This window comes from Molothrus ater, chromosome 2 (assembly GCF_012460135.2).
Source record: "Molothrus ater isolate BHLD 08-10-18 breed brown headed cowbird chromosome 2, BPBGC_Mater_1.1, whole genome shotgun sequence".
Taxonomy (NCBI): domain Eukaryota; kingdom Metazoa; phylum Chordata; class Aves; order Passeriformes; family Icteridae; genus Molothrus; species Molothrus ater.
Window position 1 is genome coordinate 17,008,157 of NC_050479.2, and position 27,887 is coordinate 17,036,043.

The 27,887-nt window shown below is 43.7% G+C and overlaps 1 protein-coding gene across 3 annotated transcripts in view; it reads right to left on the minus strand.

Moving 5' to 3' along the window:
* Nucleotides 1-21,569: 21,569 nt before the first annotated feature.
* Nucleotides 21,570-27,887, minus strand: part of REPS2 (RALBP1 associated Eps domain containing 2) — a 96,282-nt gene continuing 89,964 nt past the window's right edge. For all 3 annotated transcript variants that reach the window (XM_036385133.1, XM_036385129.1, XM_054513996.1), the window contains 2 exons: nt 27,261-27,366; nt 21,570-26,696 (listed from right to left, as the gene is read on the minus strand). In XM_036385133.1, coding sequence (XP_036241026.1) covers nt 26,628-26,696; nt 27,261-27,366 — 175 coding nt within the window. In that variant the 3' untranslated portion in view covers nt 21,570-26,627. The remainder of the gene's footprint in view (nt 26,697-27,260; nt 27,367-27,887) is intronic.

Consider the following 27,887-nt stretch of genomic DNA (forward strand, 5'->3'; position numbering starts at 1 on the left):
CTCAAACTAACAACAACAACAAAAAAAAAAACAACAAAACCACCTAAAACAAAACAAACAAAAGATAAGAAAATTCATCTACTTGAATATTGGTGGAAAGCACATAAAAGGAGATCTGATACTATAAAAGAGAACTTGCTATTGTCTTCAAATACCAGTATTTTATCAGCTACTGCTCATTCAGATGTGATCTGTCTCACACAGAGCTTATCAGAGCTGATGAATGAGCTGATTCCTTTTCATTCGTATTAATTTCGAGGGGAATAATAAGCATTTAAGAAGAAAAGTGTCTCTTCTCTCTCTGGCTATATACCCATAAGTTTAGGCTTGGAAGAGACTGGTTCAAATGGTGTCAGGACCTGAAATCCTGAAAGGATTTCATTCTTCATCATGTGGAGGGACTGTAAGTTCTTTCTGACATGTTTACACAGTGTCTGCTACAAGTAGCTGGAGCATAAATGCACATGGTGCACCACGAGAGTAATATTCTTCAGTGAAAGGCACTGCATCTAGGAAGTAATATAAGCTGAGAGGGAAATAAACTTCAGAGGAAATATAAATTCACAAAAAAATGCTATTTTTAACTAAGATCACATGCATTGTTTCAATAATAGTCTTTTTTTAAAAGCAGATATTAGAAATGGCTGCAACACCGATAACCTGTTGCTAATATCGGTGTCTCTGTCTCCTAGGGAGGGAGCAGATCCAGCAGGACCCTCAGCTCTTGGCAGACCCACAGAGCTATGGCAGAAGGAGCACAGTGGCATTAGCATGGCCCTAGGGGGGACTCTCTTAATCTTCCATTAAGGTGAGGAAGTTTACCTTCAGCTGGGAGGGGTTTGCTCCCTTGCTTTTGCCAAATTTGGCACAGGATAAGGGAACAAATACAGGTAGCCATTGAGAGCACATGTATCTCATGTTTTTACAGTAACTTACTGCACTGTAATTTCCTGAATAGTATGCTGTGTATGGTAACCTACCTAATTTTGCTACTTTATTTTTCTTGAAATATAATCTCTTTTTGGTTTTGGTTGGTTTAGTAGAAGTGTGGGGAGGTAGTGAGCAGGGATGGGTTTGCAGTGGGAGAGAGTTATATATGTGTTCAGTATTTTTATGAATTTATTTAATATTGCAACCTTTTCCTTAGCCAGCTATTCTCACTTCTCAGTGAACTGTGTTCAAAAGGCCAGGTAAGCTGTGTGTGAAGGAACCCCCTCAGAAATATTCATGCTGCCCAGCCTTGACATGCCCCACATGTTCGAAGGCCTGGCTGCTCAGTGTTGGAGCAGCACAGCTTCCTGCAAGGGACACCCTTCCCTTCCCACAGGCACAACCTATTTAGTCCCATCTGGTACAGGAAACACTAGAGAGCCTTCTTTCCTCCTGGAAACACAATTGCAATTTATTGGTCTCTAGTAAAACCATCACACAGTAAAATCCAGCAGCTTTTCAATTAGAGGAATTGCAGATCAACCAGCCCTCTTTTCATGCCTCTCCAGTTCATTCCCTGTGTTTACTCATCAGCATTTAAGCCTTGATGCCATTGCTTGTGGAAGGAGTTTATTTGGTTGGCTTCATAAAAAATGCAGCTCTTCCAGGAAGGTCTGAAATCCCAGCTGTACTGATTCCTCCTGAGCAGGAACTTCTGTGGATGAAGTTTTTGCAATACCAAGGACAGACACCTTCTAGGTGCTATTAGTTTCAGAGACAGCTTTTTAAACACCACAGGAATGCTTCTCTAATAAAGAGCATTGAAATGCTGCTGGAATGGCTGCCCATTGACGACTCCCAACCCTTTTGGGTAGGAGTGGTTCTGTTCACCATCAGCAAACAGGGTGTTTGCTCTGAGGGAGCCACGTGCCCTCTCTGCGTGGTCTCTTGTGGACAAGATGGTCATGTGAAAAAGGACAAGATCCTCTTTTTGCTCCACAGAGAGATGAGTGTCAGGGTCACAGCAGCTTTTTGGGATGGGTTGCTAAGGCTTCTGTGAGCCTGGAATTTGTACAGGGATATGAGAGAATATTAGGTCTGTCACAACAGTGCTGGGGACAAGGTGTGGGGCAAACTGTCCTGTTAGCAGGGGCCAGCTTTCCTCTTGAAACTTATTTTAGATGGTGTCTGGGGTGGGTCTCAGCATTAATTACTATGTTGGCAGTGTGGGGGACTGATTTGAAAGCACAAATGCACCTCAAGTTGTTGGGATGAATCAGCCTGTGGAGGTATTTGTGAGCTGAGGCAGCCTGGCAGAGCTCTGCACCCTGCTTGCAGACTGCTAGGTCTGGAAGAGAGGAGCCCCACTGGTGTCTCAACTCTTTCCAGCCTCCACAGGTTTGATTTCTCCCCTATTTTACTGTGTCTGCCAGGACACAAGCCAAAGCCACACAGAGCTGGATCTGCTCCTGATGTTCTTCATGTTCCCACTGTTCATCTCTAAGGCTTTGGGTTGGCCCTTCAGAGGAGCTGAGGCCAGCAGGGAAATTTGGAGCTTGATCAGCTTCCTGAAGGGGGGGAGTTTAGATTCAGTGGGTTGTTTCAATCACATCCCCACCAATATTTGCTAGAATAATAAAAACTCATTTCTTTCCATTAGCTCAACTTGGATTTGCTCTGTTGGTGGTCTCTTTTCCTCTATTTTCTTTAAGTGTTTCTATATAAACTTAATCAAAACAAGTTTCCTAGATTTGCTGAGTGATTCAATGACATTTCCTGACCACTGTCTTTCATGTCTGCTTTGCCTCTTCCTCCCTGTCCTGCAAGGGTCTTTAACACAACCCTCTGAACCCACACAGCCCCAGCCTTTCAGTCTTCCCTTCATAATGCACTGAAACAGGCTGAAATAGGCTTGATTTTCTGACAGAGTAAAGCTAAAGGGTTGCTCTCTGCTGCTCCAAGGGAAAAATCCCTTACCCTAACACTCAGCTCTGATTTACAGCTCATGTTCTACGTGACCATCAGCTCCCTGTCACCTCTCCCCTCTTGTTAGCTGGCTGTTTTCCAGACAGTGGCTCATGATGTCTGTCCTGAGGTACCTCACAAGCTAGGGAACTCGTTGTGTCATGCTGATGGATGGTGTTAGAGGTGGGAAATGGTGGCTTCCACCAAGCCTGGGTGGAGGCATGCCTGCTTTCCAGAGGTCAGGCTGCAGATCCCTCCGGAACCCAGGGCTTGCTCCCCAGAAAGGTCCATGCACCCTCTTCTCCCATCCTGGATAACTGTGATCTACCTTTCTGCATCCTTTTACTGATCTCTGATGGAATGAATGCCCTTTCTTAACCTTGCAGGAATGTGAGCGCCTACTGTCTAGAGGGGATGTATAAAACATGTCAGCCTGCACATAACACCCTGTGAAGGTGCTTACCTGGAGACACTGGGGCATGAAGAAGACAGTGTGCTGCTGGGGAGCAGGAATATTTATTGGTGGCTTTAGGCCTCACAACCTTTTCTGGCTGTCAGAGTGGCGGGGAATAGAGGCAGAGACAGATTTGTGTTTCACCCCCACTTTAACTACCAGGAATTTTTTGTTCAATCATTAACATCTTAGAACCTCCTTCCTCCAAAAGCTGCAGTTATTAGAAGGAAGGAAAGCCCTTTCTGCTCTTTCCTTGTTTCCTCTAAAAAAGCCTAAAAAGCCCAAGCTACATATCCTGTGGAGTGTTTGTTTTGTTTTCTTTTAAAAGTCTTTGTAACAAGATGGAAAAAAGTGTCAGAAAAAAATGCAGTGGTTGCTTTGTGGTTTTCCTTGTTACATTGTGTTCCAGCTGACCAGCTGCAAACTTTTTTCATGCCTTCATTGCTGTTTTTACTGTCAGTGGTTTTATTGCTTGATTTCTAATCGGACATTTCTTGCAGGTGTACCTCCAGTGGTAAATCAAGGCTGCCCTTGGTTCTTTGATCCGGGTCTTCAAATAACGAAACCGAGTCCTTATCTGTCCCTTTTATCCAGTGCCTGTGTCCTTTGCCAGTGCTAATGAGTCCAGTCTCACAGCACCCACAGACAAGCTGTAGGTAGCTATTGTCCCCATTTAAACACAGGTACAGAAGGCTCTCCCAGCACAGCAGTGCTGCAGCCAGAGCAGCACACCCAGCTCCTCTCTCTAAACTGACTCCCCCTACTTTGACAGTGACACAGAGAGAGCAATAGCAAGCCCTGGAAGGTGCCATTGCTCTTTTGTAGATAGAAAGACTGGTCATAATAATGAGAAGACATGATGAAGAAGCATGCTTCATCTTTAAAGTGCTTTACAAAAGTAGTTCTGTAACTTCCCAGGTACACACTTTGCCCTGTGATCCCTGCTCAGCTTACTGAAACTGCCTATCTGCTGTGCTCTTAATAATTACTGCCAGAGCTCAGGACATTTTTCTCCTGGGAACTAAGGGTATACATGAGACAATGGTAGCAAGTCAAAAAAGAGAAAGGACTACAACATCTCCCTCTTAAAAATTAGCCACCTCTGTTGTTCCCAGCCTGCTGTAGAGCCTATGGTGCACAGCAGATAACAGTTTCACTGCTGGAGACACAGAGGGTCTAAAGGGATGACCCATTCAAAGCTGCAGGGCAAACCAAAAGGAGAAGTAGCTGTGTTGCTGAAATGAGTGGGTAGTTTTGGTGTAGCTGCCCAAGCTTGCCCACTGAAATGCCACCTCATGAGAAATGACACAAAAGTTGGCTTTTAGTGGTCATATAATCTAGTAGCTGTTTCATATCCACTGCTGCTATGTTTTTCTATACTCTCCAGGACTTATGATTCAAATTTTAAGAAATGAAAGGTTGTATACTCCTTCTTGTTATGGTGCAAACCGTGTCCAGATACAGCTTAATGTGCAGATGTGATTTTAGCTGGAGGGTGTGGCTTCACAAGGCACCTCAAGCTGAATGACTATATCACAGGTCTGCTGTTTTACTGCTCCAAATTGGCTTATCTTACAGTGAGTGCCAGAGCTGGTGCAAAGGGAGTCAGGGAGGTGGGGAGTGGGTAGTGCAGACTGGAGTCTGGTGAAGGGCATAGAGGGGATCCAGGATGGAGGAGAGCAGGCTCTCCCCTCCTGTAGCAGCAGGTAGCTTCTGGTTCAGCTCACCCATCACCAAGCCCTTGCTGAATAGAGAGAGATCAGACCACAGCAGTGTCTGGACAACTGAGTCACCCCTACAGCTGTAGGGGGAAAGCTTCTGAAGGATCTCATGGCAAGCTCATGCTCCAGGCTACCGTGGTGAGGACTCAAAGAGAACAGCAAGAGAGGTGTCAGCTTGGGAGAAAACAAAGTCAGCTCTGCTACCAAGATCCTGCAACAGCAATTAGTATTATAGGTTGGTTTTGTACTCCCACAACAAGCAATGCAAGTTTTAATGAATACACTATAAAAAGTAGAATGAATAAGGGAAAGAAAATATGCGTTCATGAGCCATGCTGGTCCAATAAATAATAAATACTTAATGGATAATGATTCCAAGACAAAACAAAACCAAACAGATTGCAGAAAGGTGGGAGAAAATGCAAGCACAACTGAAATGAACTGGAACACTGTGAAATTCTTAATGAGGTCTGAAGAGAGGAAGGTGAAGAGAGGAGCTGGTCAGAAATTTCTGCAGACTCTTCCTCTAGAATATCTCATAAAACTCCAAATAGCTCAAATTATTTTACTCCAAGACACATATTGTAAAGACAAACCTATTATTAATGGGAAATTTTCCTAATATGAAAGGCAATATGAATTTGATCTTGTTCTTGCTGTGTTTTCTGAAATGACAGCTAAAGATGGCTGAATTGCCTCCAAGTGCTAGACAGTGGTTACTGACTAAGGAGCTTTTTTTGTTGAGAAAATTATTATATTCCTTTCTATGATAATAAAATTCTTCATAACCCTCATTAAAAATGCTAAGACTTCCCAGGTATCTGCTGCGCCCTGCCAGGAACGTCGTGCTCTCCTGCAGTTCAGGCAAACCCAAGTAATGTGTAGAGCTGTCTGTGTATTTTCAACATCTTTGCAATCCTCCTTTAAGAACTTGTGATTTGAATAAGACCAGGAGTGTCCTGATGCTTCTGAGCTGATTCTTGTGCTGCTAATCTTTGCTCCACTATTTTTAGATAATTTTCCAATCTGCTTGCTTTTCAGTTACAAACTCGCTCAAAGTGACGGCTTATTTATGTGGTCCGGGAGCATTTGCTGTTTGCCTCAGTATGTCAGTCTGAGCTCTGCAAATGCTTCCTGACAGAAGTAAGCTCCAGTTCCCCTTATTCTTGGCTCCCTGCTGTAGGAGAGGTCTCCATGGGGCACCTGACCATGGGGTGCTGGAGGAGGAGGATGGAATCCAGACCCCTGTCTCACTCCCACTATGTGCCCCTGCTGCCTGCTGATAAAAGATAATCAATAAATGGTATTCTTCATGGTTTCAAATCTTCAGAAAGAGTGAATGATCCTATGGGAGTGTGAATGCATGGTCAGTCTACAGCAGTACCCCCAGCCATGGCTGCAGGAGTGCCTGTGGCACATGGCAGAGGCCAGGAAAGGTGCCTTGGAACATTTACAAGCTTGGTTTTGCTATGTGTCACCCAGAGATAGGCACACAAGTGAGGCCAGAGGGTCTTTGTGGGCCCAGACCCCTTCAAGCCCATATTTGTACAGATGTGCAGTGAGCCACAGCAAGGAACAGGGTAAAAAATTTTAACTTGCTTTCAAATCTATTTTACTGCCTGTCTGCCTTTAACTAGCTGCAGACCAAACACTGATTGCTGGAACTTGGTGGGTACAAGGAGCCAGGCTGCTGCATCCTGGCCACCTGGTCCCATGGATGCTTTGGTGGCTGCAATGAACCTAATTCTGCTCCCAGATGAAATGAAAACCTCCTCAAGAGCAGTGAGATACCCTGCTGCTAGAGCCTTAAGGGACAGAGAGGGAACTGGAGCCATGAGGGGATGTCTGCATGTCTCTTGTCCTTTTCACCATCTGAAGTGCTCCTAGATCAAGAAATGAAGCTTTATTACATTCAGAACTTTATTACAATAAATAATTGGATGGATTCAGAGCTGCCTTCTGTGTCTGAAGAATGGGCTCCTAAGGCTGCAGCCGCTCAGTGTGAGCTGCCAGTGGTGAGTGACATCTGTGTTGGCACTGCAAAGCAAGACTGCCATTTTGCTGTGAAAAAAAGGCAACAATTCTTTATGCAGGTAGGCAAGTTTCACCTTGACTTAAACTAGGACAACTCATGCAATGTTTGCTGTAGGAAATCAGTGAAAACAAACCTGCGATGGCAGAGGGATGGGCTGGATGGTTTTTGCCTTCATGTCTGAGTTTATAAAAGTGAAGAAATCTCACTTAGGGTCATATCTGAGCATCTCTGTGGATATTCACAAATCTGTCAGGTTTTGCTCAAAAAACAGCCCTGAGCTTTTCAGACGAGACAGTTCAAAGCCACCCTCCCTCTCTGCTGAAGGAGCTGAGAAGCAGCAGAGGGTCAGGGGAGCGTGTTTCAGCTACAGTGCAGCAGTTTGTGTTTCACACTCCCATGCAAACTGTGTGGGTTTGCACTTTTAGGAAATGGGGCTGCCCTCGAGGAAGAAAGAGAGGTTTATGCGAGCTGACGCTGTGAACAGCACTTTGCTGCTATAGCTGCCACATTTACTCAAGGCCAACATGAGCTCACGTGCTTTACACAACTGCAGATGCTGTGTGTGTTGCAAAAAATCAACAATTGCTGACAATATATCTACAGATGAACCCAAACCAAAGCAATTTCTTGAATTTTGAACACTGAACTTCACTGGAATGCCAACTGCTATTTACGTAGGCAAATCGTATTACAGGCAAAATCTTAAATCTCAAGATTCTTACAGCTAAAGTCTTGCTTAAAAATAGATCCAAAGTAGCCAGCTCAAACTCCTCAGTAATTTGTTTATTTTGGGTTTCTTTCTTTCACATTTGTGACTCAATAGCCTGGCAGCAAAAGGCCTCAGTTATTCTTATTATACAGGGCAGTGTGTTTAAAGAAATTGGACCCAATTACGTCAGTTGTGCTTATCTTGCCAAACTATCTCTTCCAGCAAGGAATTATGTAGCCAATATAGTTTCTAAGTGATAAATATCTCCAATTTCCTTCCAAACAAGTGCTTTTTGTCCAGAGAAGACTGGCCAGAGCAGCAGGTAGGTGAGGCCATCTCCATCCTCTGTGCCAGCAGCCACCCCTGTCCCTTGGCAGACTGCCCTGGGCACCTGTCTCCATCGAGGATGCCTGGCCACCTCTCGCCTGGGGTCACTGGTGCTGAGAGAGTTATGCAGCAAGGGCTCACTACCCACTGGGATGTGACCTGCACTTGGCTGGTGCAGCCTCTGGGAGCCCCAGTTTCACAGCTGGTGGAGCAGAGGGGACAGAGCTTGGTTCACCTTTAGGACTGCTGTGTACTACAGTGACAGAAATCCCAGAGCAGATTGTGTGATGAGAAAAATTTGTCTGTCTGTGGCATTATCACTTGTCTGTGCTGTATGCAGGTATCCTGTTCTTATGACTAAGAACAGGAGCCACCAAGGACATGTGAAAACCTCAGTGTGGTCAAAGTACAAGCCAGTGCTAAATTAATCATACCAGGTCATGGCAGTGCAGCAAATCCCTTCAACCAAACACAACAGGTTGAATGGCTAAACAACTATTTCTTGGTGCATCCTCAATGTTTTCATGTGCCTATACCAGGGCTTAACATTCACAGATAAAGCTGCTCACTGGAGAACACAGACTTGCAAGAAAGTTTACTGCAGGCCCTCTTTGTTCCAATATCCCCTCTGTTCAGACCTTAAAAACTCCTTGCTCTTTCCCTGGTAGCCCCTGTGCCACCTCAGCAGTCTGCTCTCCCTGCTCAAGTACCTGCTGCTGTCTGCCCCCACCTGCATGGCACGGAGTCTGCCTTAGGGCTTTATTCCAGCAGCAATGCTTCTGGAAAAGTGTGGTTGATCTGGGAAGAGCACATGCAAATATCCTCCAGAGAGCAGAAATTTTTAATTTCAAACCATGAACTTGGATTTAGAGAAGCTGGTTGACCCCTGGTAAGATGGAAATTTGTAGAAATGGGTATGTGTTTTTAAAGACCATAGAAACTGTTGGCATAGTTATTTCCATACCCCTATTTTTGAGTTCATTCCTCTCTTTAGGAAGGGAGTCCTATTGAAAAAGAAAATTAGAAGGAGTCAGCTTAGCTCTGCTCCCCAAGCACCCAAAATACCCAACCAGTTTCCAGGAGGTGATGGTAATGTTGGGAAGGGTAGTCTTTGATGGGAAGTAAAAATAAGGACCATGAGATATGATGCCATCAAACAGGGTTGTTAAAGAGTCAGTCAAAGAAAAAAACAGGAACGTAGTGAACTGCAGAGAACCACTGCTGTCAGAGGTCCTTCCCTTCCCTTCTTTCTAAGTTTTCAATTAAAATGAGTTCTATGGCAAAAAGTGAAGTCTCCCTATGGATTTATTACTCTAATAAGGAAAAATGATGGAATGCCTTGAGTCAGCAAACCCTGCCCTGTGTACACACAACCTACACAGGTAACTACTGTGACAGTTCATCAAGATCAGCAGGAAATAGGCAGGGGAACTGGGAGGTGGCAGTGGCCCATTTAATTGTGCAAGGTGAGGAAAAGGGAAAACAATGCCAGAAAGGAGCATCAAGAATGAGAGGAAAAGAAAACTTGAGCATCCTTTCAATAGGCATTACTGGCAAAAAAGAGCTTTTAAAAATATCTAGTGATCTTCAGAGATATCCAAATCAAAAGCAACAAGGGGCTGGGGGCAGGTGGTGGGGCAAGATAGGGATGTGATGACAGGCTGAGGGAAAATAAATAGCCATGAACTTGCTGAAGCTCATAAAGCTCTGACTTCACCCTCCATATTTGTCATACAGACAAGACAAAAGCCTTCAATTTTAAAGCCTCTCACATTCAAGCCCCTTTAAGGCACCTCACAGTAAACAGGCAAAGTGTAAAGAGCTAAGGTTACAGACCACCCTGGGAATGACATAATATTTTTACTTCTAGAAATTTTTATTTTGAAATTATAACTAGTTTTATTTATTGAGGATTTTCAATGTTTTAAATTACTCATGATTTGCATATTTTGGAAGAAACTGCATCAATTGTCTTTTATTTAAATGTGGAAAAAAAATGGAGCTTTCCTGGTCCTCCAGTCAGCACTAAATCAAGGAGGATTAACCAGCATGCAGCATATTTCTCATTCAAGCTCATTTGGCCTCTTTTTCTTTTTTTTTTTTTTCCCTAGGGAGTTTTGGCCTCTTCAGCTGATATTACAAACAATCACACCATCAGTGCTGAAAGCCAGGCTAACATTTGTGGCAGAAGCTACTTCTCAACCAAATCCCCATGTTTACCTTGAGAAATGCCCATCATTCTCCAGTCCCAGGATCCAGACCTTGCAGTGTTGGTTGATGGCAACATTTACCAACTGCAGCAAAAGCCTCATCTGAGAAATCTTTACCTGGAAAGGCAACTGGAACAGCAATGGCAACCCATGGAGCACCTTTCCCATGGGAGCCAGGACACCCAGAAGCTCAGCGTCGGGAGGTGGAACTATTTTAGGTCAGGAGACACCTGACCCCTTGGAGCCACACCCAAAAGGTAAAGTTAGTGGAGGTGGTAACTCTTTGAATGAAGTTCCTGCTGAAGTCTTCTCTCATCTAGAGCTCATCATTGAAATGGAATTTAGCCCTCTAACTCAATAAGTTTGTAAACTCAAAGTAATTTTTCCAACAAATTCGCTAATTTCTGCAAAGATCAAGTGTAAGAGCTGGGGAATTTGTCAGCTAGCTCACTGAAGTGAAGAAAAAAAAAGTGAGGGAAAAAAAGAAGAGCTTTTAATAAATAAAATGCAACCAGAGTAATAAAATAAGCATAGCAGATTCAGTATTATTTGTTTTTATACTAATTTTATGCTGCCCCCACAAACTCAGTATACCACAGCTTTGTTTATTAAGAAAATATGTGCAATATGGAAAGAATTAAGGACGTGTTGCAGAGGTTGCTTTAGAGGAGGGTCGTTACTTTTGGCTGTCTGAGAAGCTGTCTGGAGTCAAGGAATGTGTGTGTCAGCTGATTAAAGACCACAGAAGTGATTAGTGAAGGAACCCTTAACAATGCTGCATGTCAATGCACATCTTGAGGTTAAGGAGTTAATTGTCTCTCTCAAAACTGTGGTTTCAAGACTTCTGTAGACCTGGGAAACAAACCCAATGGCAGTTTGAACTTGATCCACAGTTTTCAAAAGTAATTTCACAAATACAAAGGCTAGATATGTCTCCTTTTAATTCCTGCAGAGCATTTTAATGCTTTGTTAAACAGCTAATTCTGTGAAGAATGAGGCAGCCATGAACTACACAAGTGTTTACCCATCACCTCCCCTGTTTGCTCCAACCTTCTATTTTCAGGAAAGATTTTCCTTGATTTATGAAGCACACTTCTCCAAGAGTTCAAGTGTGTGTACCTTCCACAAAAGCCCTGATGTACAGCACGTCCTTCAAAATGCCCTTCCTGCCCCTGGGAACAAGCACTGGCCATTCTTCCCATCAAACCATCCTCTTCCCACCCATATAAGCCTGAAGGAATAAATATTGCCCAAAAATTAACAGATCAAGATTTTATAGACCAAAGGAACAGAAAGACCTCTTGATGAAAATGCTCTGGTGTCTTCAGTGCATATACATGAGAGCTGGAGCACTTCCACGTGGCAGCTCTGCCTGTACCCACCCTGGTGGGCACTGGATATCCTCCAGCCTGGCAGATGCTGCCTGGAGAGCTGTCCTGGGGGTGTTGGGTGTCCCTGCAGCCTGATCTCTCACCTGGACCCCAGACTGCTCATACTGCTCACACCCAGGCTGCTGCTTCTCAACTGAAACACTGAAATATCAGCATTGAGAAAATTAGGTGGTCTTCCACCAGAGGAATCCCAGGCCATTTCCAGCTTTTAGAACTGCCCCCAGACAGACCATGGAAACCAGGGATAAGACACAGATATTTTTCACACAAGATGCACCCAAGGCAGTGCTGCTGATGTCCCCCACTGCCACTGCTGGGAGCCCTGCACTGTGCTAGCCCATTCTTGGGGTATGCAGGTATTGCTCCCTGTACTGCAGTCTGTGAGAAAATTAAACCCAGAAAAAGCCCCAGCTGAACAGAGGAAAAATAAACATTTTTTTCAGGTCAGCTGCTCTAATCTGATCATATTTTGCTCAGCTCCCCAAGCAAGCCAGAGAGATACATGATAGACATAATCTATAATCAAGTGGATCTTTTCTCACCACTAACATGCAGGCATCATCAATTCTACCTTGGCTGGGGCCAGCTGGGTCCAGGTGAAGCCCTACCCTCAGCCAGCCTTGAGTAAATGACCTTTCCCTGTAGCTTGGGGCCTGCAAACCCTGATCCCTGTCCCTGCACTGGCTGGCAGGCTGGGAAGGTACAGGGCAAGCTAACAGGCTCAGGCAGTGCCTGCAGAGAATCCATCCATCCAAACAGTTCATGTTTGGAGTGATGGCTGTGGACACTTTGTGTCCCTGCCAATAGCTGCTTAACACAACCAGGAGTTTATGCACCAGCAGCTTTAAACAATAGGAGAGGTCCTTCATGACCTCAGCTAAATCTTTAACCTGAGAAGGGGAGAGCAGCTTTAATTTGCACAAGCACCTGCAGATTCAGATGTTTCTTTCAGTTGTTTTGGGGTTTTTTTTAAAAAAGCTGGACTTGCCTTCTCTGGATATGAGTTTTTCTTGAGACATTCTGCATTTAATTATCAGCTGGGTTAGGAGGCTTGCAAGCACAGCTGTTATTGCAATATTTCAGTGCTTTGACTTTCAGGCCCAGATGGAGTGAGCTGTGCAAAAATGAGGAATCAAGAGTAAAGCAAACTTTCTCAAACGTTCAAAGCAGCTGGATGTGAGACAGGGACTGGGATGGATTAGGAGCACACAGGGCCCAGCTGGGCCGATGAGTCACGGTGCCACCCTGAGGGGACACCCTGTTAGTGCCACCCTGAGGGGACACCGCGCTGGGGACACCCTGAGGGGACACCCTGCTGGTGCCACCCTGAGGGGACACCCTGAGGGGACACCCTGAGGGGACACCCTGCTGGGGACACCCTGTTAGTGCCACCCTGAGGGGACACGGCGCTGGGGACACCCTGAGGGGGACACCGTGAGGGGACACCGCACTGGTGCCACCCTGAGGGGACACCCTGAGGGGACACCCTGCTGGGGACACCCTGAGGGGACACCCTGTTAGTGCCACCCTGAGAGGACACCCTGAGGGGACACCCTGCTGGGGACACCCTGTTAGTGCCACCCTGAGGGGGACACCGTGAGGGGACACCGCGCTGGTGCCACCCTGAGGGGACACCCTGTTAGTGCCACTCTGAGGCGACACCCCACTGTGGCTCCCTGAGTGCCCAGAGGAACAGCTCCTCCTCACCGGGCTGCTCTGAATCTCCCCGCAGCGCTGGGAAAGTGTCACTGTCATAGTGTCTGAAAAATCCCTTCGCCAGGATTTCTTCTCTGGGAAGCTGAGGAGCCTCAGAGAAAAAGGAAAAGAATATTATCTCATTTGCTTCTCCCTGTTTTGCTGCTTTGGAATGTGGTTTGGAGGTTGTTTATCCAACATGTAAGTTGTTTTTACTTAATGACCAATCACAGCCAGCTGGATGGGGACTCTGAGGCGAGGCCACAAGTTTTTTAATTAGTATCTTGTTAAGCCTTCAGTTAGTATCCTTTCTCTATTCTTTAGTATAGTTTTAGTATAGCATAATATAATATAATATCATATCATATATCAGCCTTCTAAGAACATGGAATCAGATTTCTCAATTCCTCCTTCATCCTGGGGACCCTGAAAACACCACAGGTAAGGACTTGGCTCTTCCCTTACTTGCTTAAATAGCCTTCATTCTTTTCCAGGAGCCCATCACAGATAATGGTCTTGTTTGCAGAAGAAGGTGTTTGGCTACTGAGTGCAGACATGGGGACAGCATGGGCTCCTTTTCTTGGCTGTTGATCCTCCCCTCAGCCCTGGCTGCATGAATGGCCTCATTGCAAGCCAAAGGAAGGAATTAGTTTGGGGTAAGACAATGTATTTTTTGCCAGGGTGGTGTTAGCTTGTTTTTGTCCCCTGGTCGGGGTGGCAGCAGGGCTCATGGGGCATTGCCATGGCAGGAAGGGGCAGCTGCAGGGCTGGGAAGGCAGGGGAGCAGTGCTGCCGCAAAGTGGTTTAAGACACAAGAGTGACAGGCCACAGTGAGGTGCTGGCTGCCCTCCAGAAGTGCTCTTCTATCCTTAGTGCACAGGGAGCCCAGGCAACTAGTCACCAGAGCTTTAATTCCTAACCAGGAGGAACCAAGGAAGGTTAACTCCACCTCTGATGGCTTCCCCAGACCATGGAAAAGGATCTGAATCCAGATTTACATGGCTCATGCCCTAATGCCTGGACTATCTTTCCTTTCTGGATACAGGCATCTCAGAGCCAGACTCTTGTCTGCAGTGTCAGTGGCAAAGAATCAAACACCATGACAGCAAAGACAGCCTCAAACACTTTTTCCTCTCATAATTAAACCGATGATTTCCTTATTTTATGAATAAAACTGTAACCCACCCCATTAATACTTACATTTACTAGCAGCTTCCTGTCAGGGGCCCCTGCTGCCTGTCCCACTGTGTGGGACATTGGCTGGCAATGCTCAGCACCTGCCCCCAGTCAGTGTCACCAGTTTAGGTTTCCCAGTTGCCTTCATGTTAATGCTGAATAAAGTCCAGGTCTCTATTTCCTCGTCAGCTGGTTACAGATAAGGGAAATGCATCCTGTCTCTCTTTGAGGGCCAATGAATCCAGTCCACAAGCTTAAAGGAGGGGATTTCTAGGAAGGCAGGATTTCAGACAGCTTTGTGGGGCTCTCTCTATTGCCAGGGCAAGAAAATAATCTCTTTGGCTGGCTCATCCCATATTAGCTTCCCGATTCATCCCCCCTACTCCTGAGCTAGGGCCATCCATACTTCATTAGTTCACTGAGCCCTGTTGCACCTGCCACATATATGTTATTAGGTCACTGCTGATTAAATAATTCAGCCTCTCTGAAAAATTACAGTCCTCAAAAAAGTGGGTTATGTGCTGAGGCCAATCCTGTTTGCCTCAAGGAAGATCACTGCTCTCCTGCCTCTCCAGGGCACAGAAACAAGAACTCAGTTTCATTAAATATCCCTGGAGAAACACTCAGCTCAATAATTATGATCAGCTGCTGCCTAAACATGAGATACATGCAGGCTACAAATCATAAGCAAAATACAGCAAGGAATGTCTTCTAATTTCTTTCATAGAGCAGGATGTGGTGGTCAATGCAGATGAGATGTTCCCATTTCTCATGGGACAATATTATTTTATCAGAGAATCACACACTGGTCGAGCTTGGAAGGGATCTCTGGAAATCCCCTCAAGCAGGGTCACCTAGACCCAGCTGTCCAGACCCGTGTCCAAATGGCTTTTGAATATTTTCAAGAAGGGAATCTCTACAAACCTCTCTGGGCAACCTGAGCTACCCTCATAGTGAAAAAGTGTTTCCTGATGTTCAGAGGGAACCTCCTGTGCTTCAGTTTGTGCCCATTGCCTCTAGTCCTGGCACTGGGCACCTAACAGTCCCAAACATTCTGGCAGTCTCCTCTGAGAAGGTAAGCCTTGAAGAAAGTACAGGACACACAGGTTTAGTCCTTTGCAATGGGTTCTTGGAAGTCACAGTTACTGAGCCCCCTAGTACAAGGACCTTTAGGCCATTACTTATACACTGAATACAATGCTTTAGGATGGGAGCAGTGCTGTTGCATGAGTATTGACAGCTGAACACCACTGCTGCCTATTTGCTCTCTCCCAGTATTGACTGCATTTCTTAAAGCTCCAGCTGTTGGAAGCAAGGGATTTAAAAAAGAGTAAGCTTAGCTTTAATTCAAAAAAATCTGTGGTGAAGAATTAAAAAGGGGCCCTGAGTAAAAATTCAGGGGCCAGAAGTCACATTAAGACAACTTCCCATTTAATTTTTAGATGTCAGTGTTTTTAAGCTCATCTCATGGTTTTGAAATCTGGATTCATAAATATCATTCGCTGAGGCTTGTCACACCTTGGCCAACACAACATCAGGAAAGTGAAAATCAAACCTATTTTAGATAATTTTTCTTTTCCTACTAATTTCTTACACTCCTGAAGAACTTCTAGAATTTAATCTATTTTTGCCACTTTGTGATGTGTATCGACTTCAAAATTTATTGCACCCAGATAAGGAAAAAGACCAGTCTCTCTGAGTAGTGTGGCTACCCTTGACCTGCACAATTACTGCTTTAAACCTAAAGCACTTGCCTACAGCAAACTTATACATACAGCAAACAAGTTCACATCTCCCCTGTGTCACCCACTTCCCATTGCAGTAAAAGATGCATAATAAAACTACTGTCAGAAAGAAACAGCTACAAACACATACATCTAGGTTGAGGATTAACATAAATAACTTGTGCCCTTCTAACAGATGAGGGGATTATATGGTATCCTGTTGTGTAGACAGTGCATATATCAACCTCATTTCTTTTAGACAAAAGCTAAATTTGAGGCCTGAATTATTACTTCTTCCCTAATGATAAAAGACAGCTGCATAAGGCAAAATGTGCAGTGATGTCTGAGCACAAAAATGAGTGCAACTCTCAAAAGGCTTTGCAAAATTCAAAGAGGAGCAATAAATACTCCTGTTTAAGGGAAGTAAAAATTGAGACATCCATTACTTTTATTAGAACTGATTTTGTTATCTCACTCTTCTCCTGCCTTTGATCTCGCTTCTTCTTCGTGAGACTAAAAAATGAGTCTGCTAATGAGACACCTCAGGATGTAAAATTACCTGCAAGATGGTCCTTCTCCTTGGGATCTTCCCAAGCCCACGCTCAGAGTCACCATTATCAAAAATTCCAGAGCAACTTGTGAGCTTGGGATTCACCTTCTCAGGGGATGCACAAAGGGATGCTGTCACCCGAGGGAGTGGAAACCAAAGAGCACAAGGTCAGAGGACAGTTTTTATCCTTCTGAAGAGACACTTTTTATTAGCACTGTTTTTCAGGAAGACACAGACTTTCAGTCAGCCAGGGCCTGCCTTTCCAGCTCTCACAGAAATTTTCAATGTAGTTGTCTGGAAAATGCAGTTTCAGAATGTATGTGCTATGGTCAGGGTGGCTCACATGTGCATTTAATGGTTTACAAAAATATTATTACTTTAAAATGATGCTTCAGGTTTGATGCAAACCCTGCAAAAAGAGTGAGAGACAGAGATTCACACTGTCTCTTACAAACTTGTATAGTGTTATTTACAAATTCTCAATTCATTAGTATGATCCCACCATTCCAGGATGCCAGCTGATGTTTGCAGGGCTGCCAGATAATGGGGAAAAAAGAAAATAAGGACTATAAACTCCTGAGTGTCATGATGCTGTATTTTACAGAGTCGTTGCTTTAGAAATGAGATGACAACAAACTGGCTTCAATTTGGCTACCTTACTACTACTACTACTACAAAAAAGGAGAGAACCAACAAAACCAAGTAGAGATGAAGAAATGTCTGGAAGAAGACAGGCTGAACAGATGGGAATTCCTCTGTCTATACTGGAGTAAAATAATATGAGAGGATTAAAAAAAATACGTCTCAAATAATGAACTGCAAAAGGAAAAGTAAAGCAGAAACTTCTGTAAACATGTCTGTATAGATCTTATACTGCTGAGTGTGCATTACAGGTATTTCAACTTAAGGCAGAGAGAAATAACTGTGGTCAGAAGTGAAGCAGAAGCTGGCCTAGAGCACATGCTTCAGGTTCCAGGGATGCCAGAAGAAACACCAGTGTGTCAGCCAAGGCAGTGGTCACCCAAACTCTATTTACTGAATTGGTTTTGACAACTTTAGGGCTCTTCCTTTTTGCTCTAACACTTTTTAGCACTGCATAATGTCAGAGTGACATCTTGAATGAGATAGGCCAACCTGGAGCTACAGCCCAGTGTGTCCCATGCTACTGTTGCTATTAGTCTCAAATACCATTATTTCTGTAAGTTTTCCCAAATTGTGTCATGCACTCTCAAGTTCCTGTGCTCAGTTGGAGCTGAGTGCAGGTTTCCACCGACCATTTCAATATTCAGCTTGCAGAGCTGCAAGTCTACAATAATACCATGTCCATCCAGATGATGTGTGATACACAACCTTGCTTCATCACCTGCAACCAAAGCCCCTTCCAGAGTCAACTCAATCAGAGCAAAGCCATAAACCCAACCATACATTGGTACAGGAGAACAAAAGCAAGATGAGTCCCCCAGGCTATGGGCTGAAAGCAGGACCAGCCAGTAAGTACCTGTGCTGTGCTCAGCCTTCCCAGTTTGTGCTAAATCAAGCAAGTGCCAAATCTAGAAAACAAGGCAGTGAATCAAACTAGAGAAAAGAGTAATGAAGTCCAGCTGAGGACCCAACTCATTAAAATATGAATTAGGTTAAGTTAGATTTATAACTAAGGTGGGGGAAATTAAACTGCATTTTTCTTCCTCAAATTAGAACTTACTCATGGTGATAAAATTCAGAACAGGAGAAAGATGTTGCTAGCTTTCCTCCACCTCAGCCCCTGCAGTCCAGCACTAGGCCTGGAGTCTGCCACACTTGACACAAACACCCATAACTTGTTTATTCTCACTCTGACCTTGCTCCAGTGCACTTCACGGCCAGCTCTAACTGGAGCATCGCATAGCTGCAGCAGCAGTTCCAAAGGCTGCACGAATAAATGCATGTGTGTTAATATTTTCTCTAATACGAGTGATTGGGTGAGTGACAGGAGTAAATAGTTTGTAGTAAAACGGGAAGGTCAGTTCCAAATCAGAGCCCCTAAAAGTCTGGGATATCAAAAGTCCTGGGATGCTTGGATCAAAGTTCCTGAGGATTTTTGCAGCAACAAATTCAAAAAGTGCAGCCCTGAAGAAGCAGCTTCTGAGTAATACAACCAGATATTTGGAGAGCAACCAAAGCAACAAATTTTTTTTCCCCCTAGGTGGTATGGTACTACATTCTGGAAACATACATTTCCCAAGGAGGCTTTTTAAATCCCAGGAGACATTTTGACTGACAGCTTCAGGTGACTGATGATTCTGGCAGCACTGGCTTCTTTAGCATCCAAACTGAGACACCCAAAAAGGAGTGCTTTTTCTGTTGGTGGAGAATGGTGCCCCCAGTATGACCCACTGGGAGGGCCAATTGCTTTTGGAAGTGCACACCTCCTTCACCCAAGGTGATTACTCTGAAGGGAAATTGCTGTAAGAACTCATTAATGAAACAGGAAGCCATTATTTCTGACCAAGTATACCGTGTCCTTTACAAACAGCACGAGGCTGGAAAACAAATCCAGGTGAGATCATGTGCTGGCCTTTTCCTCTCAGATAAGAGTGTGAAAACTGCAGTAAACAATGTGTGCTCTGTATTGGTCTGCTCAACACCGGTATCACTGCCTTAACGCAACCCAAACCTGTGACAGACAGCACAAACTACTGAATTCCTGAAGTGACCTTGGAAGGGAATAACTCATGTATCAAGTGGCAGCCCTAGTCCAAGCATCCTGGCAATGAGTAGTCCAGCAGAACATTTTTAAGCATGTTATCCTTTCCTGTGAGCATGGAGCAAAGTGGCAGAGGCACACTGACGTCCCTGCCACCTTAGGAGCATGATTACTTCTCCAGGGTCACGTTTTTTCTCCATCATGGTCCTGCCAGAGCTGACATACTGCCTCCTTCTCCTCCTTCCTCCTTGCTGTGCTCTGGATGCCATTTGCTGTCACAGAGCTATCCTGCTCTGCTCTCCTCATCTCTGGAGGGCAATGAGGTCCTGCTGGAGGGCCTGTGGCAGTGAGGCATTACCTGCACATCTGCTAGCTGTAAAACCCATGTTTTATTGAAAACCACAGCACACTGATGAGCTCCCTACATGAACTAGGGATGGCATGTAAAAAGATAACATTTCTTGTGGGACCAGCCTAGGCTAAGGAAGCAATCTCCCCCTCTCCCTCCCATCCTCTCTCCCTCCCACAAAAACCAGATTAGATGTAATATATAGCCTTAGTCTTGTCTAGCCCATCACATTTCTGATACATAAAGCATCTTCAAAATGTCCTCAGATATTTTTCCTGTCTTGTGCAATTTAAGCTAACAATCAATAAACATAAACCAATCCAGGATTTAACTGGAAATACTGATTCAGCATGTAGTCGGGGGACTACTCGGCTAACACATCTGGAACATAGCTAATGCCACTCCTTCCAGATGTGTGCCCAAAACAGTGGGTACTGAGGCAATATTGAGGATATGAGAGCCTGCTGCAAGTGGAGCTCACATCCCCAAGGCCTCCTGCTCCAAGATGCATTTGAGGGCACTGTAAAATAGGAGGAGCAACGAGACCATGAGGTGAAGGAGCTCTGATTTGGCTATGGGCTACAGATACCTAGGGATTCCATTTCTTTGTTAATTTTCCTTTATTCTGCTTTACTGCAAAATCCATGTAAACATCCCACTGAAGCAGGCACACTTGTAAAGCAGCACTACCTTAAAAAACAGATAAAAAAGGGCTTTTAAAGCTTCTCCTACTTCTTTTCTTTCCCACTTCAACTAAGAACTTTTCTCTGGAGCACGAAGATGCATTTTTAATTTTTAAGAAAGATTATTGGAACCATGAATTTAAATATGTAGAGCCAATCTAGATTTGCATGAAGGCACCCCAGAGTACCATCTAATTGTTAAAACTAAGCATGGAGGAGCCATCTAAATCCATCCCACTGCTGATGGAGAATAGCTCCCCACAGGATATTTACAAGTTTTTAACGCCTTGGCCTTGTGCCTCATGTGCACCAGAGACATACTTTTAGGCCAATAAAACATCCCTTGTCATGGCTTAATGCTGGAAGAATTAATTTATCACTCATTATTTCCTCTTTTAAAGCTCTGCTCTTTGGATAGCTGTGACATAATTCTTAGAAATCACACTAGTTAAAGAGCAGAATATGCTGTACCCTCTGGCTCCCTGCCCATAAAGGCCAGCTATTCAAATGGTTTCCTTTTCCCAGCTTAATTTCAGCTCTCACAGCTGACAAGGGGCCAAACCCACTGATCACAGGGATTCTGGGTGTGGAACACCTGGAGTCCTCTGCAGTCCTGCCTGGCCACCCTCTGACTAAGGGTCTCTTGGATGCTGGGAATAGTTTTTCCTTCACAGTGGTGAAAAAGTGTCCCTCTTTGGGCTAAATCAGGGAGTTATGTCTGAATTCTGACTAAGTAAGGCCTGACAAAGCAAACATGAAGTTTTAACTTAACTGGAGCCCAAGTCACTTTAAATAAGTCTCTCTCTGTCTCTATTGTGTAGGTACAATTCCATGTAAGTGATTTCATCTTTCAAAGCTGAAGGTCAGCCATTTCAACATGGTATTTTTTCCACTGGGTCTCACAGTTTCTGGTCTCCTGGCAGATCTGTACCATCAACATCCTGAATAAACCACAAAAGCAAGGCAATTTGAACTCATTGGACACTTTTATTTTAATGTAGCACCCAGCTTCATATCACATACATTTTCCAAAATTAGATGGGCATAGTATAGAACATTATACATTTTGCAGCTTACCATGGGGACAGTCTGCAGCTGTGAAAACAAATTACTTAAATCTGGCTATCTAATTTATAAGTTAAAATTCAAATATATAATAGCCTTGGGGCATTTTTTTAGATTAACAACCATAATGCTTGCAATACAACTTTTTTGTATCAAAAAATCTGTAACAGAGTAAAACATAATGCATATATTCATAGCACATATCAAGATAGCTGAAAAAAGCTTCAAAATACATAATCTCTTTTCAAAGATACTAAATCACTAAGATTTACTTCTTTTCCTGAAAAAAATATTTTACTCTTTAGCCAATAAAATATGTGGCTTCACGAACCCATGTGTTTTCTTGTCAAAGACTGTGTGTGCTGGAGATTGAAAGGCTGATGGTACTGGGAAATGGACATCCCTCATTCCCCAGCTAGCAGCTTTTGCAGATCTCTGCCTTTGGAAGCTCAGCTGAGAGAAAAGCTACCTATGCACCCTCAACAGCAATTTTCACATTATGCCCATCCTAAATGCTTCCCATAAAGGTTTCCAAATCCCAACCATCCCTTTGTGGTCATTTTACCATGCACAGCCCCATCACCCTATGCTGGCTAGCCTTGGCAGTGTTGTAGGAGCAGAGACTGGTTTGGATTGGAAGTGACCACGAAGATCATCTAGTTTCAACCCCTCCTGCTGTGGACAGGGGCTCCTTTCACTCTTCAGGTTGCTCAAAGCCCCATCCAACCTGGCCCTGAACACTTCAAGAGATGGGCAGCCATAATTTCTCTGGCAACCTCTTGCAGTATCTCACCACCTTCACAGTAAAGAGTTTCTTCATTATATCTAATCCAAACCTGCCTTCTTTCAGTTTGAAGCCATTCCCCCTTGTCCTATCACTACATGCTCTTACAGAAAGTCCCTCTCCAGTTCTCTTGCAGCACCTTTAGGTACTGAAAGGTGCTTTAAGTCTCCTCAGAGGCTTCTCTTTTCCAGGCTGAACAACCTGAACTCAGCCTATCTTCAAAGGAGAGGTACTCCAGCCCTCTGATCATCAGTCAGGCTGGAACTGTCTGGCTAATAGCCAAACAAATTCCTCTCCCTGATGTAGATACAGAATTTCCAACAGGAAAACTACTGCCATGCAGTCTGAAGATAATATTTTGACTTTAACAGGATATCTAACAATTTACCAGTAACAAGGCTGCCTTGACTAAACACACTTTTGTTACATCACCAAAACTCTCTGGAAGGGGGAACTGAGAACTTTCTGGAAAGAGCTGGTAATGTTTCCACTGCATCCTAGTATAATATTAATAAGTAGAAGAAGGACATTGATCCTTAAGGATTAATGTGTGTTCACAGGTAGTTTGTTTAATAAAGGAATGCCTCAGAAATTGAAACTGTTTGCCTTGCTTAATTACCAGGTCAATTTATTTTGAAAGGCTCAAATAAAAATGGCTTATCTACAAAGGCAATCAGTCACTACACTTAGCTGGGCATTTTTCTTTTTTCACCACAGAATTACCATCGAATAAAACAAATATAGGTATCAGGTGATATGAATGTTAACAGACCCATAAAGAAATGCATGAACAAATGGAATACAGCTGAGTGCACACATACACAGACACACTGAGGAAGATCCTTATCTGCTCTGCCTAGCCCTGTTCTGTAGACAAAAATATTTATTTGCCCACTGAAGACTTGAGAAGGGGCACAAGGCTCATGGTCAGCACATGCTCTCAGATGCAAGGATGTGCTCCTGTTCCCACTTATGCTCTCTTGCTGGGCATGTTGTGCTCTGCCCAAGTACCTACAGAAACCACAAGCTGAGGACAGTGAGAACTATGCATGGGAATGTGATCCCACTCCTTCAGCAGGCTGGCAGCTGGGGCAGACAAACCTTAGTTTGCTGTTCTGGGTCAGGGATGTCAGGGGCTTAAAGCTGATCACTCACATGTAGCTCAAGAAAGCACACTGAACATCAAGCCTGTGAGGTCTCACTTTCTGACCAAATGGTTTTGGATGTAGGAGCACTTCCCATCCAAAGTCTGAGAATGTAAAGGCTTCTGCAAGAAATTATGATTTTGCTCTTTTTCTAAAGAAAAAGTAATTTTGAAGAAAATCTGTAATACTGGATTTAGATGTGAATTTGGACCAGCCAGGGTCTGCTAACAGTAGCCATTAGCATGGCTGCATGGAGCAACTGACAGAAGCACTGTCATAGCTCCATGATGCCTTCTCCTCTCCTCAAAATGCTAACAGCTTCCCAAGAACAGACACATTTTTTTTATTTTGTGTGGGCTATCATAAATGCTTAACCATTGAGACATACAGACGAGCAACCTCCTGCTTCATATGTATAACACATCAACACCTCTCCTTGAATATTTCACTTTACTGATGTGTGAAGTGGTGTATCATCATCATAGCTGATATTTCACCAAAAAGAATACAAATCAGCTCACATTCTAGTCATTGAAGCTGAGTGGAGTATTTGATTGCAACACTAAAAATGCAGGGATTGTTAAATACTTTCATTTATTAATCCAGTGGTAAAGTAACAGCCAAGCAAGTATTTCATTGTTGGCTAAGCAAGTATCATAATTTCCAATGAATAAAAAAAAAAAATCCTGGACTTTAGAAGGGAGACATTTGAAAAAGACAATATAAAGGAGACTCTTCAACTCTTCCCTTGAAGAGTGTCTATTCCATTAAGAACTCAGGTGAAATAAATGGGAAATAAATAAAGGTGAAATAAATGTTTTTCAAACATGAAGAAGTCCTCTACTGCCTTAAAAATGCAATGTACACACTTCTTTGCAGTAATTTAAAAGCCTTCCTTTAAAAATTACCCATAAAACAAAAGACAAGTGTGCCATATGATTATTTCCTATGAAATAGTAAGGTCTTATTAACCAAATTACAATGTATGAACTAAAAAGCAAACAGGGCAAGCACTTAACCTCATTAAATCTCAGGAATGACTCAGTATTATTATGAACAAATGAAATAAATGATGATAAATTCTCAGCAATACCACAATTAGCAAGAGGGCAGTGGCTCTTTTGCAGATTCCCAGAAAAGCCTGCATTCCTCACATTTTGTCACTGACCAAGAATGACCATCTGACCCCAGCTATGCAACAGCCACATGAGAGAAGTCCCAAATCCAGAAGAACAGTTGTGGCTTGTTGACACAGTGATCTTTAGTTGAATCAAAACTAGTGCATTACAAGAAGAGACTTTCAGTAACAATTCTGCCAATGCTTATTTTCACCTGCAGACTTCTGGATTCCCGTCTCCCTTCCACATTCCTTTCAGCAAAGCAGACTGTTTCCTTACCACTTCAAACACTCCCAGTGATGCCTTTCTTATCTCTCAACAAAACTTTTGGCTGCTCTGGTGCCCTCTGATATGCCACGGCAGCCATTCCATGACACACCACAAGGAGAGGTTACCCAGCTGCTTCAAACCTGCTTCTCCTTCCTCTCAGCCCCAGGCCATCCCACAGCTACAGGGAGCAAGCAACACACCCACAAGGGTGACAAGACTGCTGCAAGGTTTCTGCAAGGAACCACATACACTTAAATCAGGTCAGTGAGACATGTGCAGGGTCATGTTTAAGGTGGACAACAGTTGGTGACATCCCCTTGCAGTAAAGCACACCATACCCCATGGTGGGAGCAGGGCTGACATTATTATGTCTGAAGTCACCCAATCCAAGAGTATTGCCCCAAGAAATACTGCAACATTCATAGCCAGCTTCCACTGTAAGAACTGAGACCAAAGCCACCACTGCATCCAGGAAAAACTCCCTACAGGGTTCAGCTGGCCCTGGATCAAATGCAGGTTAAAGATTAATCTTTGCTTCTTCCTTTAGAAAACAGATGGGCATTAGCAGCTTTCTCCTATCAGCAGCATCTCCACTGATGTGCAAAGGAACCTTAACAAAAGCCTGCTGTAAAGGGCAATTACTTCCATCTCACTTTTTATAGCCTCATACATAGCACTTCTGCTATCTTCCCTCTTCTGGAAATACAGTTCTTGTACACATCCCTAAAACAAATCAGCAGCTATTAAGACAACAAAGCAGACTAATACAAATGTACATAGAATGGCTTTTATAAAAATGCCCTGAATGCATTTTTAACCTCTTGTTAGAAATACACTGTTGGTTAAAGGAAAAAAAGAAAAGAAAAAAGCTATACACCAGCCATCTCAAACATGCTAAAAGAATGCAGAGACACTGGTATTTGCAAGCAAGTGCTCAAATACTGGTGATTAGAAACAGCTCTAGCTCAAAAAGATTTTTTCCTAATTTCCAAAATAATTATATTTTAGTATTTTTTACTGTTCTCTTATATGACTTGAACTAATAAAATACAAGTTCTCTAACATTAAAATACATCCGTGATTGCATAATAAACAGTACTAAGAAAATAATTATTTGACATGTGATTGAGGATAAAGATTCTGTACATCTTGCAAGTTCTATTCCTGTGGTATGTTAAATCCACAGGTACTCTACAATGATACAATCCTACAGGAATCAGTAACATCCAGAAGCCCATCTCAGAGGATGAGTTTTCAATTTAAGCAAGAACTCAGGAATGCTGTACCTCTTAACTATCAGGGCAGGAGGTGCTGCCAAAATGCATATAAATCAGGAATTCTTTACATAAATAAAATACTCTCAGGTTATTCATTTCAGTGATAAACTCCATTTACACATTAGGCTGGGAAGGGGGAGGAAAGAAGGCAAAGCATCCCCCCATTAGGAAATATTCCATAGTCAGGTATTAGTTTTCTGTACCTTCCTCACCTGCAAAGGCAAAATGTGTGTAATAGGGCAAAGAGAGAGCCAGCAAGGCCAGTGCTCCCCCCTGCCTTGGTAGAGACCCTGCTCAGCTGCACAGAATTCCCCTCCTTGCAAGGCTTCTGGACACTGCTCTGCTCCTTCTCGGCCATGCAGGAAGTCACAGGACGGTGACAGGACGAAGCTGCTCCAGCTGCGTTTCCAAGGCAATGCGCTCCTTGTGAACCTCCTGCAGGAGGAGAGGTGTGTTACAACTCTGGGGATGCTCAAATGCAGCACCCTGCTCCAGGAAAGGGCAGCCAGGCAGGCTCTTGCTGACCTCCCCTGCCAATGTGGGAGCTGGGCTGGACTGCAGCTCCTCCAGGGTCTGCTTCCCCATCGGGGCAGGCTCAGAGGAGTGAACCCCTCCTGAGCCTCAGTGCAAAATGTGCCTGAGGAGTACCCATCAAGCCTTCTGGTCTCCATTTAAACAGCAGAGCTCTGCTCTGTCAGAAAGCATCCAGACAGCAATACAACTTGAAGGACAAGTTCAGTTTTCTTCTCTTTAGTGAATTTAGACAAACTTCTCTGTCTTTTCCTGTGGCAAAACACAAGTAACAGCGCTGGCCTGCTGAAGATGGAAGCAAGTAAGACCTGACCCAAGGAATGATGGCAATATGTTCTCATTAAAAGCTTTCATCTCTGTGCTTATTTCAACTACTGTCCTATTTTTTGCTCTGATTTCAATACTGCTGGAGGTGACACAGAACTGATTGCAGGGAGCTTTGTCACTGATTTTCAATGCATTCCTTACCTTCAGCTGCTGCTGGAGCTCACTGTTCAACCTGGCGAGCACAGCATTGGCTTCTTTGTTTTTTCGTATAGCGGTCTGAATAGCCCTTTTCTGCTTGGAAGACTGTCTGCCAGACAGATAAATACAAGACATTTCAATTAAGAGTCTCAGCACTGGCTGATGCCAGAAGAGCAGCCACCCATTCTGCATAGCTCTCTGCATCCTGGACTACATGTCAAAGACAAGGTACAAACTACAGATTTAAGAAAAGAAAAATGTAACACTGAAATAAGATGCCTGAATCGGATGGAATATTTGAAACTTGTTAACCTGAATGACAGAAATATTTTAGGCTGTCTCAATTATTTCAAGATCACTGCATTCTCATTGAGCTCAAGAATGATCCCTGCATAGCTGCCCTTATTGCAGTATCTTTGCATTAGCTGTTTTCAGAGACTTGTAGAATTTAAAGAGTCAGGAGTGGTTAACAGAAAATACAAAAATCATTCTATACAGACAGAAAGGACATTGGCATGAAAATTCTGTCTCAGAGTTTTGCTGATTCTGATGTTTCTTTACTTCAAAAATTAATACTTTTATTCAAAGCAGTCATTTCCACCAAAACCATCTGACATCACAAACAGGAAG